At 43.2% G+C, this 18,879-nt stretch overlaps 2 protein-coding genes and 1 pseudogene across 3 annotated transcripts in view; all 3 read right to left on the bottom strand.

Moving 5' to 3' along the window:
- Positions 1-444: 444 nt before the first annotated feature.
- LOC308163828 (E3 ubiquitin-protein ligase TRIM21-like) lies at positions 445-2,079 on the bottom strand (annotated as a pseudogene). The gene has a single exon. The product of its transcript is annotated as an E3 ubiquitin-protein ligase TRIM21-like (transcript).
- Positions 2,080-4,573: 2,494 nt separating this feature from the next.
- The window catches only part of slc41a2b (solute carrier family 41 member 2b), a gene marked incomplete at both ends in the record, with an annotated part of 43,930 nt that continues 29,624 nt past the window's right edge, over positions 4,574-18,879 (bottom strand). The window contains one exon of the mRNA XM_080537821.1: positions 4,574-4,759. Coding sequence (XP_080393947.1) covers positions 4,574-4,759 — 186 coding nt within the window. The remainder of the gene's footprint in view (positions 4,760-18,879) is intronic.
- On the bottom strand, positions 4,793-5,795 carry LOC308163460 (E3 ubiquitin/ISG15 ligase TRIM25-like; the record flags this gene model as incomplete). The annotated part of the gene is made up of 2 exons (XM_080537647.1): positions 4,793-4,853; positions 5,002-5,795. The coding sequence occupies 2 exons, from the start codon at positions 5,793-5,795 to the stop codon at positions 4,793-4,795; spliced, it is 855 nt and encodes a 284-aa protein (XP_080393773.1).

The raw sequence follows: 18,879 nt of genomic DNA, 5'->3' as shown, positions 1-18,879 counted from the left end.
ACTGAGTTTGCTAAAGTTCAATTGTAGCATTTAATGATTGGACAATGATCATTGGATTTGACCGACCCAAGGGAATTTAATCTGAACATCCTCTCCAGTATTAGTAATTGTACACACCCAGTATTCATTCCACTGAAAATCCCCAAAATACATATAATAACATATAGGCCTACATATATTACATTAATAACTAGCTAATAACAAAAATACAGTATTCTGATTTATAATAATTTGAACAACCTAATTTATATAGAGTCATATCTTCTTGGCTGGAGAGGCTGGGCTGTATCTGACTCTGTTGCTGCATATTCACCATCTCTAGCAGATACACTGATAGCACAAATTATATAACACACGATAACCAGATCAGAAATGACTCTGTGTGGGGAAATATACCATAATCTTCCCTAATGAGTGACAACAGAAAGATACTTCTAAAGGTGCTTATTTTACTGCTCGGTCAGAGTTAAAGGGAACAAATCTGCCTGTGTGATTGACAGGTGAGATGATCAGAGGGGCAGAGTTTTTACCACCATCATTATTACCAGGGTAAAAGAATGGATAGAGTTTCTCAGTGAAGGTGCAGCCAGTGAAAAAGTAGATCAGAGACCTGATCCACAAACACCCCCACCTTCTGGGGCTTCTCTCTCAGGGACAGGGGGACAGCAGCTGCCCAGTACTCATTTCCATTCATCAACCTTACAGTCCAGTATCCATTCTTAGGATTCAGTGTGATACCCCCCTTCCTGTTGATGGACTCTCTGGCCACTCCTACAGCCCAGCCAGTCTTCTCCTTCACCTCCACTTCATAGTAAAACCTCCCTGAGGAGAAACACTCCTTTCCTAAAACACAGACACACAAGGAAAACCTCTCTGCATTATCATGGAGACTCTTTCTTGTGTCTCCGTCTCTAACTTGTTTCCCATCCTCAGACAGAATGAGATAGGGATATGCTGTAGCAGGGTCCAGAGTCACGTCCACTGCATACTGCTGACTTCTCTTCAGCTTGACTTCAGGCAGCTTCTCCATCTCTGTATTCAGTGTCTCCTCCAGCTCAGACAGAACTCTCCTCACAGACTCAACATTCAGATCACTGTGAACACTGACCTCAGACCAGTCCTTGGTGTGTGGAGGGGGGTGGACAGGGATGGGAAGCTCTGGAGGAGGTGGAGGTGGTCCTCAGTGTGTGAGAGCTGCTCCAGCTCAGTGCTTCTCCTCTTTAGCTCAGTGATTTCCTGCTCCAGCTCTTTAATCAGCCCTTCAGCCCGCATCTCTGCTGCTTTCTGCTTCTCCTCGATCACGTCAAGGAGCTCAGCCTGGCTTCTCTTCATGGAGTCCACCAGAGCAGTGAAGACCTGTACGCTGTCTGCTTTCTCCTTCCCTGCATCTTTCTTACTAAGATCTACTGAGTGTTTGATCTTCTTAACCTTCTGCAGTCGCTCCTGGATCATCTGCTGATCATCTGCCTCTGTCTTCCCCAGCTGAGCCTTCCTCTCTCCATACTCCTCCTCTATGGGGACGGTGTCATGGGTCTTGTGGACTGTCTCAGTGCAGAACTGACACACACACGTCTGGTCAGATCTACAGAACAGCTCCAGGGGTCTCTCGTGCTTCTTACACATCCTGTCTTCCAGGTTCTCCACAGGGTCGATCAGCTTGTGTCTCTTTAAGGCTGCAACTCTCTGATGAGGCTCCAGGTGAGTCTCACAGTAAGAGGTCAGACACACCAGGCAGGACTTCAGAGCCTTGAGCTTCGTCCCAGTGCAGATGTCACAGGACACTTCTCTAGGTTTGACAGGTGTGTCTGGGGCTGGGCTGCTGGTTGCCTTCACTTCAACTGACTTCCTAAACTGAGCGGCCATCTCAGAGATGAAAGTATTGACAAAGAGATCTGGTCTCTTATCAAATGCTTTTTTACACATTGGACACTGACACAGGTCATTACTGTCCCAGTACTTTCTGATACAGGCCATGCAGAAGCTGTGTCCACATGGAGTAGAGACAGGGTCAGTGAACACATCCAGACAGACAGAACACAGGAACTGCTCCTCAGACAGGAGACTGCTGGAGGAAGCCATATCTAGAGAGACCAGAGGTGACACAATGAAGCATTTTCTGGAATAAATCAGATCTCGATAGTTTCATCTACGGAGCTGTCAAGACTCTTATGAGATTATACAGCGATAAATAATTATAAAATTAAAATATATCACATAGAAATAGTCCTTCAACCAAATCAAGAAGTTTTACATGCTGAACTGTCTAAAAATAAACTATCACAAATTAGAGAGACCAAAGGTGACACCATAAAGGTATTACACAAGAGCTAGTCAGCTGACCATAATAACACTGAGAAAAGATTCAGCTTTACCGCTGGTAACACAAACCCAATCTTTTCTATAAATATTTCAGTTAAAAAAACCTAAAAAAACATCTTACAATGTTAACACTTATTTTTTATTTAAAAAGCGACATTATCCAAAAGTAGTACAAGCTGTTTTCTTAATGAACACAGATGATGAATACAGGTAAAGCTTTGATCAGGCTAAAGTCTACTTTCAAATATACAGGTCTGATCTACTCACCTGAGTGGGTCTGCTGTATGCTGACACTAACTACGTATCTTTATAGAGATTGCTGAAGAAACAGCGAGTTTGCTCCCGTGCCTGACTTATCATCCTCTCCACTTTAGTGTCACTTAAGGACAGTGACATCACAAGGCCACACCTTCCACAACTCTGCTGTGCTGTGTGTCCACCACACTGCTGCTCTTAAAGGTGCAGAACAGAGTTCCTGTCTTTACACTGAGCTGAAGTTATAATAACACACCTGGTATAGTTATAATAATACACCTGGTATATATGTAATAATACACCTGGTATAGTTATAATAATACACCTGGTATAGTTATAACACACTTGGTATAGGTGGATAGTCCCTCCTCTCTCTCACCCATCCTTCCTGTCATCCCTCCTCTCTCTCACCCATCCTTCCTGTCATTCCTCCTCTCTCACCCATCCTTCCTGTCAATCACTACTGTCTCTATCCCAATGAAGCAAAAATGCCCTAAAAACATGTTCACTTGTGTTAAAAAAATAAATAAATCTGTAGGCAGATGGAAACCTCTGGATATTTATTAAAACATAAGCGTGAGTCACAACAGCCATGTTGACAAACAGACGGCAACTCATCGCCTCGGAAACAGATTGTGAGTATAAAACGCAGAACAAAAAATCTTTAATAGCACATAATTATAGCTAGGTAGAAAGAGAAAAAACAAAAAACAAAAAAAACAAAAAATATAACGTGAAAACAAATATGGCATCATATGGAATAACACCTTGTAATAACACCTTGTAATAACACTGTGTTAACCAGTGAATCGTCAGAGGCACATTTCATTGGATGACAGTGGAGAATCACTGTGCACACATGTAAACAGCGTGTGATCGTAGCGTGTCAAGGTTCACTGTCAGATCACAACAACCTGTTGGTCCAGACTGCATCATACCATCAACGTACCTAGTCTGAGGGGGAGATAGAGAGAGAGAGAGAGATAGAGAGAGAGAGAGATAGAGAGTGAGATAGAGGGAGGGAGAGAGAGAGAGAGGGTGAGATAGAGAGAGAGAGAGATGGGGTGAGAGAGGGAGAGAGAGAGAGGACAGGAGAGAGAGAGAGAGAGAGACAGAAGTCTGAGTTGCTTGCTATGGGAACCAGAAGAGAGTGTCTGTGTTGCTATGGGAACCAGAAGAGAGTGTCTGTGTTGCTATGGGGACCAGGAGAGTGTCTGTGTTGCTATGGGGACTAGGAGAGAGTGTCTGTGTTGCTATGGGGACCAGGAGAGTGTGTCTGTGTTCCTATGGGGACCAAGAGAGAGTGTCTGTGTTGCTATGGGGACCGGGAGAGAGTTTGTCTAGGTTGCTATGGTAACCAGGGTCAAATCTCAAGTATAAGAGCAATGTAGGAAACATGTGACTGCAGGCCACAGCGCCATTGGTTGTTCGTTAGAAGAAATAAAAAGAAGAAAAAAAAGCTGCAGGAAAGCTTCTCATTGGTAGCCTCATCTGGTCCAATCAGCATCCTGACAAGTGCTGCTCTGTCCAATAGGAAATCAGCTCTGTGCTGCTCTGTCCAATAGGAAATCAGCTCTGTGCTGCTCTGTCCAATAGGAAAGCAGCAGAATGTTCCGGCGACCAATAGCTGAGCGAGGCTATTAACAGCGACAAACAGCGACAAGGCATAAGTAGAGGGAGGAGGGGGGCGTGGGGGGAGTCAGGGGTAGAGACACAGGTATGACCCCCCCCCCCCCCCCCCCCCACCCCCCTCAGAGGTCAGGGGTCACCTCAGTCTCCCACATCGCTGTCCTGGTCTCCTCCTCCCCCCCAATCCCCTCCCTCCCACCCCCTCCCACCCCCTCCCGGTTCCCCCCCCCCCTCCTCCTCCTCCTCCCCCCTCCCCTCCCCTCCCTCAGTCCCCCACAACACTGTCCTGGTCTCCGATGGCGAACAGGAAGTGGAAGCTGAGGGCGAGGAGCGCTGTGCCCAGCCCTCCTCCCCCTCCCCCCTCCCCCCCTCAGTCCCCCACGTCGCTGTCCTGGTCTCCGATGGCGAACAGGAAGTGGAAGCTGAGGGCGAGGAGGGCCGTGCCCAGCAGGTCACCCAGGGCCGTCAGGTACGGGATGGAGAAGCTGTCTGGGTCCTTACCCCCCCGCCACATGGAGTACACCATCCAGTCTGCTATGCACAGCAGCAGGACCACCTGGGGGAGAGGGGGGAGGGGAGAGAGAGAGAGTTAATACATGGAGTACACCATCCAGTCTGCTATGCACAGCACAACTGATCTCAGACCAGTCCTTGGTGTGTGGAGGGGTGGACAGGGATGGGAAGCTCTGGAGGAGGTGGAGGTGGTCCTCAGTGTGTGAGAGCTGCTCCAGCTCAGTGCTTCTCCTCTTTAGCTCAGTGATTTCCTGCTCCAGCTCTTTAATCAGCCCTTCAGCCCGCCTCTCTGCTGCTTTCTGCTTCCGCTGGATCCCATCAATGAGCTCAGCATGGCTTCTCTCAATGGAGAGCACCAGAGCAGTATAGATCTGGACACTGTCTTCTAACTCTCTCTCTGCATCTCTGTTGTTGAGCTGCTGCAAGTGTTTGATCTTCCTGACCTTCTGCAGTCGCTCCTGGATAATCTGCTGAACATCTGACTCTGTCTTCTCCAGCTGAGCCACCCTCTCTCCACACTCTTCCTCCAGAGGGATGGTCTCATGGGTCTTGTGGTCTGTCTCAGTGCAGAACTGACACACACATGTCTGGTCAGTCCTACAGAACAGCTCCAGGGGTCTCTCGTGTTTCTTACACATCCTGTCTTCCAGGTTCTCCACAGGGTCGATCAGCTTGTGTATCTTTAAGGCTGCGACTCTCTGATGAGGCTCCAGGTGAGTCTCACAGTAAGAGGTCAGACACACCAGGCAGGACTTCAGAGCCTTGAGCTTCGTCCCAGTGCAGATGTCACAAGGCACTTGTCCAGGTTTGGCAAGGGACCCATCTTCAGCCCTCACTCTCGTTTTCTTGAATTTCTCTACAACGTCCCTAAATGCTGTGTTGACACGAAGCTCAGGTCTTCTATAGAACGTTTCCTTACACAATGGACATTGGCACAATTCACTGGTGTCCCAGTATCCTTTGATACAGAACATGCAGAAAGTGTGTCCACATGAAGTAGAGACAGGGTCAGTGAACACATCCAGACAGACAGAACACAGGAACTGCTCCTCAGACAGGAGACTGCTGGAGGAAGCCATATCTAGAGAGACCAGAGGTGACACCACAAAGCTATAACACCAGGGCTAGTCAGCTGACCATAATAAAAATTAGAAAGGTTCCAGCTCTACTTGTCAAGTTCACTTTATATTGTAACACAAACCCAATCTTTTCTAGACATATTTCAGTTTAAGACACGGCAGGCGAATAGGGTAAACATTTTAACTAATATATATATATATATATATATATATATATATATATATATATATCACCATGAAACTTCCCCAGTTAATTACTTACAGTAAGACAATTATTTTTTGCTCTGTCTCTGTTCTGCTCGAGGACGGAAGACGTGTTTCTTGTTCAACGCTCCGCCTTTCTTTTCTTTAGTTCTCTAGCTTTCTGCTATTTTGTATTCCCTACTTTTATGTCTTCTAATCTTTCTTTTTTGTTATTCCCTACTCTTATATCTCACTGAACAGTAAACAGTGATTCCTCTTCCAGACCTACACGGAGACGCTGATTCCAGACGGTCCTGCAAAATTGTCCAGTTGCTATACGTGTTTGACCTGAGTGGGCTTCTCACAGAGAATCCATTTATTGGAAGACAGCCAACACAGAAGACTTGTTGGAAGACGGCCTACACAGACTTGTTAGAAGACAGCCGAAACAGACTTGTTAGAAGACAGCCTAAACAGGCTTGTTAGAAGACAGCCTAAACAGGCTTGTTGGAAGACAGCCTACACAGACTTGTGGCGCTGGAGAATCATTACGCTAGCGGGTCTAAGGAGGGCCACACCCGCCTCCTTCAAATCTAATCTCTGTATCCTGTCACTCATAACCCGACACAGAGGCAAAACACAAAACAACTCAAGCTAGCTCTTTTCAATGCTAGATCTTCAGATAATAAGTCTCTTTTAATCAACAACTTGATTAGCTCCTATGAACTAGACGTTTTATTCATAACTGAAACTTGGCTGGACAAAGATAACAAGGCACCAATTCTTATTGAGTCAGCCGCCAATTTTAAAACCTAAGATGTTGTAAGATTCCATAAGAAAGAAGGTGGAATCGCCTCCCTTTTCAGAGACAGTTTTACAGACATCGTTTGGAGAATTTTTATCATTCGAATATCTTTCAGTTGTTTTTAAATGCCCCCCTCTTCATAATTTATACAGACCATCCCAATACTACTATCTTTTTCAATGAACTTACAGAGCTTCTCTCCATCATTACTACTGAATTTAACGGTTGAAACATTACCGGATGATTTCAATGTTCATGTAGATAACTCAGAGGACACCAGAGCCAAAGAACTCTCTGCCCTTTTAGATGTTTTTGAACTTCAACAACATGTGAAACTCCCGACTCATAATCAAGGTCACACTCTGGACCTTATCATCACCAAAGGCCTAGATATTTCAAATGTTGTTGTAACTGACATTGCCCTATCTGACCATTTTTGCATATTCTTCGACGTATCTAATTCAAAGCACTTTGAATTGCCCCTGTTGTATGAAATGTGCTATACAAATAAACTTGCCTTGCCTTATTCAAACTATGTCTGAAACTATTTCCAAACGACACATAATGGAAACACCAATGCACTGTTCATAGAGGCCTTTTCCCTAGCCCCCCAAAAAACGTCTATTTCAACCTCAGTAAATGACCTTCTACACGACACAAAAACCATTGATGATATTGCACCCACTGTTAGATCTTAGCAACATTTATGCTTCTGTCTGTCAGACACACACATGACACAGAACCACACACAGGTCCTGCAGGAATAATCGAGAGTGTGACTAAAATGTGCATCTGGTGTAATTGAAGTTAAATGGAACTAAAAAGTAGAACTTTTGATGGCATTGTCTTACAAATTTGATCGTTGCATCTCAGTATCTCAATTTGACAATTGCTTCTGGGGAAATTGTAAAGTATTGGGTTTCAACACTCCAAAGGAGGGACAATAATGGCATGGGTCACTGGTGCAGAGCCTTCGAACTACAGATCTACACTGTTTAGAGTGTGGGGGCCTATTCGGGGTGAAGATGACATTTTGGGAAATCACAGCTGATGTCTCAATATGCCCCCCACTGTACCATACCTACAGGTGTGTCTGCAGGGAAAGATATGAGTGTTGAAACCAGGGGGGAGGTTATAACAGAAATGGTGGAGGTTATAAGAGTTTTGCCTAAAAGTTAGAGTTAAATGTAAATGATTAGGTTTCAATGGGAAGGAGAAAAATAGAAAAATAGCAGCGTTGAACAAAAATATGTTTTGAGAAAGAATACAGTGGTGTTTGAATTTTCGAAGATACTGCTTGGTTGGTTTGTGTCCTGTGTTCCAGACAACAATCTGATTGGAGCTGGAAGAGTGCGGCCGATGAAACCAGGGGGGGGGGGGGGGGGGGGGGGAGAACAACCAGGCCTCCTGTTCTCACACGGCCCAGCAGAGGACATAATCAGGGAGAGCCGAGACGAGTCTACAGGGAGAGCTGAGACGAGTCTACAGGGAGAGCCGAGACAAGTCTACAGGGAGAGCCGAGACGAGTCTACAGGAGGAAGGGGGAGATCCACCTCTCTTCGAAAGATTAAAGACTGAGTATCGAACATTGGGAATATTGGACTGTGGACCATTTTTTTTTAAGATTAACCTTTCTTCCCTAGGTGACTCTGGTGAATGGGAATGTGGTGTAGGTTAATAGGATGTAAACAATATGGTTATGAGATTGCTAATCCCTTTTTTTACAGTAAAAGTGTATGCATTAAAGATTAGACAGGGTAGGCTGTGGCCTTTGACCAATGTCTACTAATCAGGCAGTTGAAAAATACTTTTCTAAAAACAAATTACTTGTTTTGGTAGTGTTATTGGAGTAACTATCATCTAGCAGGAGAGATCTATTCTACTCTCGAGGAGGGTCAATTAAGGGAACAGAACAGTAAGGTTTTGTCTAAATTAGTAGTAATGTAGGGGTCGAACTGATGGTCAAGGAGGTGAGAAACTAGCCGGTGCATTTGGCGATAACGAGACAGGGAGGTCTCTGTAGAGATTTGAACACCACCTGTGTTTCTACATCCTTGACCATGGATGACCGTTAGAGTTCCAGGGAGGGGGTCGGTACTCAATCAACCGGACCCTGACTAGCGGAGGAACCGAGGGGGGACTTTTCTCCCGCATGATTTATGGCTGATTTTCTTATAAGTGTAAGGATGGTTAAGATGTAGGTGTATTTCTTCCTAAAATGCTCTGTGTGTCAGTACAGAATCAGAATTGTCACCAGTTATGTTTTGCTAAAAGCTTATCTGAAACCAGGGACATCTCGGCCTTGAGTGCTTTGCAGGAGCTGATTCGTCTGTTTTCAGCCAGGCCAGTATACAATGGGGCCTGGCTGAAAAACTTGTAGGTTCCTCATATATGTTTGATTATTATTGATTATACATTGATCTTTAAAATTCTGTAACGTGTTGTTTAGAATTTAGGGGGGACTGTTAGATCTTAGCAACATTTATGCTTCTGTCTGTCAGACACACACATGACACAGACCCACACACACACACACACACACACACACACACACACACACACACACACACACACACACACACACACACACACACACACACACACACATACTCTATTCTCAGGTCACTCAGACACACACATTCTGTTCCTTCCAGGTCAGCCTGCTCTTCAGGGGTAGCAATAACGCCACAATATACAGACATCGAGAGGTTGTTATCTTAAAGACCTTGGGGGTTAGGCGCCAGGGCACAGACAGAGGGTGGTCCAGGGTTTCCGTTAACCGGTAATTACCGGTCTTTGTCCGGTAAAATTTGTTGAAGTCCGACAAATTGAAAACTCGTCGGACATAAATGTCCGGTGAAAATAATTCCCTCTAAGCACAATTTGAATACAATTCGCTAAAGTTCACATTCTGATTCCTTCTATTTTAAAAAAGACGAATATATAGGCTATGTATTTCTTTTATTATGATATGATTTGACACCGGCATGATGATGACTCCTAATGTGTAGGCTGCCTATGCGAAACAGCGGTTGTTTCCGGTGTGCGCTATAACTCGTGCACAATCGAGTCGAGGCAGAGAGGAGGATAGCGATGTTTCTCTCTGTGATAGTGTGATTATGCAAGCCTTTTCTGAAAGGGATGAGAACCCGATTGTTTCAGCTTCTCCCAGGGAGAAAGTGGTAGAGTTACCATCCTCCCCGAGTCCTACCATACCATCCGCTGACAGCCTATCTCTGCCTGTAACCGGCGAGCGATTGTGTGTCGCTCAAGTAGCTGATCAGTCATTAAACAAATGTTTTTTACATGCAGCTAGTGAGGAATCTGAAATAGGGGGCAACGTAGTTTATTTCCTTAACGATGGGATATTAATGCGTAAATGGTCTCCTCCTAATGCAAATGGTTGTGAGTGGAATACTGTAAAACAAGTGGTTGTGCCTGTGGGTTATAGACAACAGGTGTTATCTGTAGCACATGAGAGCCAGTGGTCAGGACATTTAGGTATAACTAAAACTTATCAGCTGATATTGAAACATTTATTTTGGCCCGGACTGAAGGCGGATGTTGCCAAGCACTGCCGCTGTTGCCATACTTGTCAGATGGCGGGTAAGCCTAATCAATCCATTCCACCCGCACCATTGCATCCCATTCCTGCTATAGGGGAGCCATTTGAACGTGTAATAATTGATTGTGTTGGACCTTTGCCTAGGACTAAAAGTGGAAGTCAGTATTTGCTCACTATTATGTGCGCTGCTACTCGTTTTCCCGAAGCTGTTCCGTTGTGTAACATATCAGCCAGCTCAGTGGTGAAAGCTTTAACAACGTTTTTTTCCACATTCGGTCTTCCTCTTGTTATACAATCTGACCAGGGCACTAACTTTCAGTCTAAGCTTTTCAAACAAGCCCTAAGAACGTTAGGGGTACGATGTCACGCCAGAAGCCTACATGCTTGCACTGTTCAATAAAATGTTATACATCTAGACATTGTGGTATTTCTTTATATACGTATCCCAGCTTAATATGATGACCGGAATATATCACGTTTGTCCGGTAAATCGAAATCTTCCCGGACACGATGTCCGGCGGCAATTTTTTCTAACGGAAACCCTGGGGTGGTCAATAGTATTTAAGCCTGTCTGTATGTCATAATGATGTCGTTGAGTTCGTTGAATGTCGTGGAATGGTCGTGGAATGCCGGATGCTGGTTACCGTGCTGATGAACCATTCGCTGACTGTCTTAATAAATCAAGTACAGAGATTCCGACCCGTGTTGAACATTCTATTTTCTTGTCAATCGTGTATGCTGCGCACCTAATCTATGAGATGACAACGCATTTAAGATCACGAAATCCTCAATAGATCGATCCATAACATCAAATTACCGACAAGAAGATTCTACAACCCATTAGATCCAAATCCATCTCTGGTAAACAAAAAGCTCCCTGGAGAACTGCCCCATCCGTAAAGACCCAGAAAAGAGAATGTCGTAAAGCAGAGCGCAGATGGAGAAAAACAAACCTTCAAGTCCAAGAATCTTCAAAACTGTAACTTTTATAAGAAGTGCCAGACAATAATTTTTCTCTAAGATCATGAACAATAATATCAATAACGCCTGCATCTTTTTCAAAACTGTTGACAGACTAACAAATTCCCCAACACCTATTGCTCAGGAATTTCACACAACTAGTAAATACAGTGAGCTTGCATCCTTTTTCAACAATAAATTAGAAGCCATTAGACAAGGCATTAGGCCTTCTGTGTCAGGCATGAACAACATGTCTCCATTAACGGCCCCAAATAGGGCTGACATAACAACTATGTCACAATTTAACACCATCGACTACAAGACTCTAAATAAAATCATGTCATGCCTTGATGTCCTGCCAATAAACTTTTTAAAACATATTTAACTGCATGGCAGGTGAACTAATACTTAGAATCTACACTTCCCTTTCATCAGGGGTGTCCCCTGAAGCCATGTTACCAAGCCTCTACTAAACATGTACTGAACCACTACAGACCCATATCAAATCTTTCCTGTACAGGAAAAATAATTGAAATGGTTGCCCATGAACAACTTAGCAATTATTTGACTCACTAAATAATCTCTTCAATGACTTTCAATCAGGCTTTCGCCCCCTACATAGCACTGAAACGGCCCTTATTAAGGTCCTTAATGACATTTGTGTAAACACCGACTCTCAGCTTTGGTACTACTCGATCTTAGCGCTGCCTTTGACACTGTAGACCACAACATTCTATAGACCAATAGATAGACTAAACCCCTGGGTAGGACTTTCTGGCACGGCCCTAAACTGGTTTAGATCCTACCAAAACTATCCCGATGACACTCGCATCCAAGCAGCTTTCACCCTGCCGCATGCTCCTGGAACAAACTCCCTGAAGAAATCAAACCGGCCCAAACCCTACAAATATTTAAATCTAAGCTAAAAACCTAATGTTTTGCAGCAGTTATGATTAAACACAAACACTTCAAATCAATGTCTTTTTTTAATTGTCTATTATTTTGTTTATCTATTTAATTCTATTTGATCTATTCTTGTCATTTTTTATTTTCTTACTATGCTTCTCTTGCTGTATTTTTTATGCTGTATGTAAAGCACTTTGAATATGAAATGTGCTATACCAATAAACTTGCCTTGCCTTCCCTTTTTTGCTGTTTTCTGAAATGTTATGTTTAAATATGCAAATGAGGCATGATAATTAAATATGCATAACATTCAGGAACAGAAATCTGAACCCTGGATGAAGCCAGGTTAAACATTCTTGTTTCATCTTGTTTCATATTAGATCACACTGGGGGTTCTGGATGTCTCTTATCACTGCATAGACCAGAGATGCTGTCTACAGACATAACAAGATGCTGTCTACAGACATAACAAGATGCTGTCTACAGACATAACAAGATGCCGTCAACAGACATAACAAGATGCTGTCTACAGACATAACAAGATGCTGTCTACAGACATAACAAGATGCCGTCTACAGACATAACAAGATGCTGTCTACAGACATAACAAGATGCTGTCTACAGACATAACAAGATGCCGTCTACAGACATAACAAGATGCTGTCTACAGACATAACAAGATGCTGTCTACAGACATAACAAGATGCTGTCTACAGACATAACAAGATGATGTCTACAGACATAACAAGATGCCGTCTACAGACATAACAAGATGCCGTCTACAGACATAACAAGATGCTGTCTACAGACATAACAAGATGCCGTCTACAGACATAACAAGATGCCGTCTACAGACATAACAAGATGCCGTCAACAGACATAACAAGATGCCGTCTACAGACATAACAAGATGCTGTCTACAGACATAACAAGATGCCGTCTACAGACATAACAAGATGCCGTCTACAGACATAACAAGATGCCGTCTACAGACATAACAAGATGCCGTCTACAGACATAACAAGATGCTGTCTACAGACATAACAAGATGCTGTCTACAGACATAAGATGCTGTCTACAGACATAACAAGATGCTGTCTACAGACATAACAAGATGCCGTCTACAGACATAACAAGATGCCGTCTACAGACATAACAAGATGCCGTCTACAGACATAAGATGCTGTCTACAGACATAACAAGATGCCGTCTACAGACATAACAAGATGCCGTCTACAGACATAACAAGATGCCGTCTACAGACATAACAAGATGCCGTCTACAGACATAACAAGATGCCGTCTACAGACATAACAAGATGCCGTCTACAGACATAACAAGATGCCGTCTACAGACATAACAAGATGCCGTCTACAGACATAACAAGATGCCGTCTACAGACATAACAAGATGCCGTCTACAGACATAACAAGATGCCGTCTACAGACATAACAAGATGCCGTCTACAGACATAACAAGATGCTGTCTACAGACATAAGATGCTGTCTACAGACATAACAAGATGCCGTCTACAGACATAACAAGATGCTGTCTACAGACATAACAAGATGCCGTCTACAGACATAACAAGATGCTGTCTACAGACATAAGATGCTGTCTACAGACATAACAAGATGCCGTCTACAGATATAACAAGATGCCATCTACAGACATAACAAGATGCCGTCTACAGATATAACAAGATGCCGTCTACAGACATAACAAGATGCCGTCTACAGACATAACAAGATGCCGTCTACAGACATAACAAGATGCCGTCTACAGACATAACAAGATGCCGTCTACAGACATAACAAGATGCCGTCTACAGACATAACAAGATGCCGTCTACAGACATAACAAGATGCTGTCTACAGACATAACAAGATGCTGTCTACAGACATAACAAGATGCTGTCTACAGACATAACAAGATGACGTCTACAGACATAACAAGATGCTGTCTACAGACATAACAAGATGCCGTCTACAGACATAACAAGATGCCGTCTACAGACATGACAAGATGCTGTCAACAGACATAACAAGATGCTGTCTACAGACATAACAAGATGCCGTCTACAGACATAACAAGATGCCGTCTACAGACATAACAAGATGCCGTCTACAGACATAACAAGATGCTGTCTACAGACATAACAAGATGCCGTCTACAGACATAACAAGATGCTGTCTACAGACATAACAAGATGCCGTCTACAGACATAACAAGATGCTGTCTACAGACATAACAAGATGCCGTCTACAGACATAACAAGATGCTGTCTACAGAAATAACAAGATGCCGTCTACAGACATAACAAGATGCCGTCTACAGACATAACAAGATGCCGTCTACAGACATAACAAGATGCCGTCTACAGACATAACAAGATGCCGTCTACAGACATAACAAGATGCCGTCTACAGACATAAGATGCTGTCTACAGACATAACAAGATGCCGTCTACAGACATAACAAGATGCCGTCTACAGACATAACAAGATGCCGTCTACAGACATAACAAGATGCCGTCTACAGACATAACAAGATGCCGTCTACAGACATAACAAGATGCTGTCTACAGACATAACAAGATGCTGTCAACAGACATAACAAGATGCCGTCTACAGACATAACAAGATGCTGTCTACAGACATAACAAGATGCTGTCAACAGACATAACAAGATGCCGTCTACAGACATAACAAGATGCCGTCTACAGACATAACAAGATGCCGTCAACAGACATAAGATGCTGTCTACAGACATAACAAGATGCCGTCTACAGACATAACAAGATGCTGTCTACAGACATAACAAGATGCCGTCTACAGACATAACAAGATGCCGTCTACAGACATAACAAGATGCTGTCTACAGACATAACAAGATGCTGTCTACAGACATAACAAGATGCCGTCTACAGACATAACAAGATGCCGTCTACAGACATAACAAGATGCCGTCTACAGACATAACAAGATGCCGTCTACAGACATAACAAGATGCCGTCTACAGACATAACAAGATGCCGTCTACAGACATAACAAGATGCCGTCTACAGACATAACAAGATGCCGTCTACAGACATAACAAGATGCCGTCTACAGACATAACAAGATGCTGTCTACAGACATAAGATGCTGTCTACAGACATAAGATGCTGTCTACAGACATAACAAGATGCCGTCTACAGACATAACAAGATGCTGTCTACAGACATAACAAGATGCCGTCTACAGACATAACAAGATGCTGTCTACAGACATAACAAGATGCCGTCTACAGACATAACAAGATGCCGTCTACAGACATAACAAGATGCTGTCTACAGACATAACAAGATGCCGTCTACAGACATAACAAGATGCTGTCTACAGACATAACAAGATGCCGTCTACAGACATAAGATGCCGTCTACAGACATAACAAGATGCTGTCTACAGACATAACAAGATGCTGTCTACAGACATAACAAGATGCCGTCTACAGACATAACAAGATGCTGTCTACAGACATAACAAGATGCTGTCTACAGACATAACAAGATGCCGTCTACAGACATAACAAGATGCTGTCTACAGACATAACAAGATGCTGTCTACAGACATAACAAGATGCCGTCTACAGACATAACAAGATGCTGTCTACAGACATAACAAGATGCTGTCTACAGACATAACAAGATGCCGTCTACAGACATAACAAGATGCTGTCTACAGACATAACAAGATGCTGTCTACAGACATAAGATGCTGTCTACAGACATAACAAGATGCTGTCTACAGACATAACAAGATGCCGTCTACAGACATAACAAGATGCCGTCTACAGACATAACAAGATGCCGTCTACAGACATAACAAGATGCTGTCTACAGACATAAGATGCTGTCTACAGACATAACAAGATGCCGTCTACAGACATAACAAGATGCTGTCTACAGACATAACAAGATGCCGTCTACAGACATAACAAGATGCTGTCTACAGACATAACAAGATGCTGTCTACAGACATAACAAGATGCCGTCTACAGACATAACAAGATGCCGTCTACAGACATAACAAGATGCCGTCTACAGACATAACAAGATGACGTCTACAGACATAACAAGATGCTGTCTACAGACATAACAAGATGCCGTCTACAGACATAACAAGATGCCGTCTACAGACATAACAAGATGCTGTCTACAGACATAACAAGATGCCGTCTACAGACATAACAAGATGCTGTCTACAGACATAACAAGATGCCGTCTACAGACATAACAAGATGCTGTCTACAGACATAACAAGATGCCGTCTACAGACATAACAAGATGCTGTCTACAGACATAACAAGATGCTGTCTACAGACATAACAAGATGCCGTCTACAGACATAACAAGATGCTGTCTACAGACATAACAAGATGCCGTCTACAGACATAAGATGCCGTCTACAGACATAACAAGATGCTGTCTACAGACATAACAAGATGCCGTCTACAGACATAACAAGATGCCGTCTACAGACATAACAAGATGCCGTCTACAGACATAACAAGATGCCGTCTACAGACATAACAAGATGCCGTCTACAGACATAACAAGATGCCGTCTACAGACATAACAAGATGCCGTCTACAGACATAACAAGATGCCGTCTACAGACATAACAAGATGCTGTCTACAGACATAACAAGATGCCGTCTACAGACATAACAAGATGCTGTCTACAGACATAACAAGATGCCGTCTACAGACATAAGATGCTGTCTACAGACATAACAAGATGCCGTCTACAGACATAACAAGATGCTGTCAACAGACATAACAAGATGCCGTCTACAGACATAACAAGATGCCGTCTACAGACATAACAAGATGCCGTCAACAGACATAAGATGCTGTCTACAGACATAACAAGATGCCGTCTACAGACATAACAAGATGCTGTCTACAGACATAACAAGATGCCGTCTACAGACATAACAAGATGCCGTCTACAGACATAACAAGATGCCGTCTACAGACATAACAAGATGCCGTCTACAGACATAACAAGATGCCGTCTACAGACATAACAAGATGCCGTCTACAGACATAACAAGATGCTGTCTACAGACATAACAAGATGCTGTCTACAGACATAACAAGATGCCGTCTACAGACATAACAAGATGCCGTCTACAGACATAACAAGATGCTGTCTACAGACATAACAAGATGCCGTCTACAGACATAACAAGATGCTGTCTACAGACATAACAAGATGCTGTCTACAGACATAACAAGATGCTGTCTACAGACATAACAAGATGCCGTCTACAGACATAACAAGATGCCGTCTACAGACATAACAAGATGCCGTCTACAGACATAACAAGATGCCGTCTACAGACATAACAAGATACCGTCTACAGACATAACAAGATGCCGTCTACAGACATAACAAGATGCTGTCTACAGACATAACAAGATGCCGTCTACAGACATAACAAGATGCTGTCTACAGACATAACAAGATGCCGTCTACAGACATAACAAGATGCTGTCTACAGACATAACAAGATGCTGTCTACAGACATAACAAGATGCTGTCTACAGACATAACAAGATGCTGTCTACAGACATAACAAGATGCTGTCTACAGACATAACAAGATGCTGTCTACAGACATAACAAGATGCTGTCTACAGACATAAGATGCTGTCTACAGACATAAGATGCTGTCTACAGACATAACAAGATGCCGTCTACAGACATAACAAGATGCCGTCTACAGACATAACAAGATGCTGTCTACAGACATAACAAGATGCTGTCTACAGACATAACAAGATGCTGTCTACAGACATAACAAGATGCCGTCTACAGACATAACAAGATGCCGTCTACAGACATAACAAGATGCTGTCTACAGACATAACAAGATGCCGTCTACAGACATAACAAGATGCTGTCTACAGACATAACAAGATGCCGTCTACAGACATAACAAGATGCTGTCTACAGACATAACAAGATGCTGTCTACAGACATAACAAGATGCTGTCTACAGACATAACAAGATGCTGTCTACAGACATAACAAGATGCCGTCTACAGACATAACAAGATGCTGTCTACAGACATAACAAGATGCCGTCTACAGACATAACAAGATGCTGTCTACAGACATAAGATGCTGTCTACAGACATAAGATGCTGTCTACAGACATAACAAGATGCTGTCTACAGACATAACAAGATGCTGTCTACAGACATAACAAGATGCTGTCTACAGACATAACAAGATGCTGTCTACAGACATAACAAGATGCTGTCAACAGACATAACAAGATGCCGTCTACAGACATAACAAGATGCCGTCTACAGACATAACAAGATGCTGTCTACAGACATAACAAGATGCCGTCTACAGACATAACAAGATGCCGTCTACAGACATAACAAGATGCCGTCTACAGACATAACAAGATGCCGTCTACAGACATAACAAGATGCTGTCTACAGACATAACAAGATGCCGTCTACAGACATAACAAGATGCCGTCTACAGACATAACAAGATGCCGTCTACAGACATAACAAGATGTTGTCTACAGACATAACAAGATGCTGTCTACAGACATAACAAGATGCCGTCTACAGACATAACAAGATGCCGTCTACAG

Source organism: Nansenia antarctica, assembly GCF_963989245.1.
Source record: "Nansenia antarctica genome assembly, chromosome: 8".
Lineage (NCBI taxonomy): Eukaryota > Metazoa > Chordata > Actinopteri > Argentiniformes > Microstomatidae > Nansenia > Nansenia antarctica.
The sequence above is the reverse complement of the archived record's forward strand: the minus strand, read 5'-3'. Positions and strand labels throughout refer to the sequence as shown.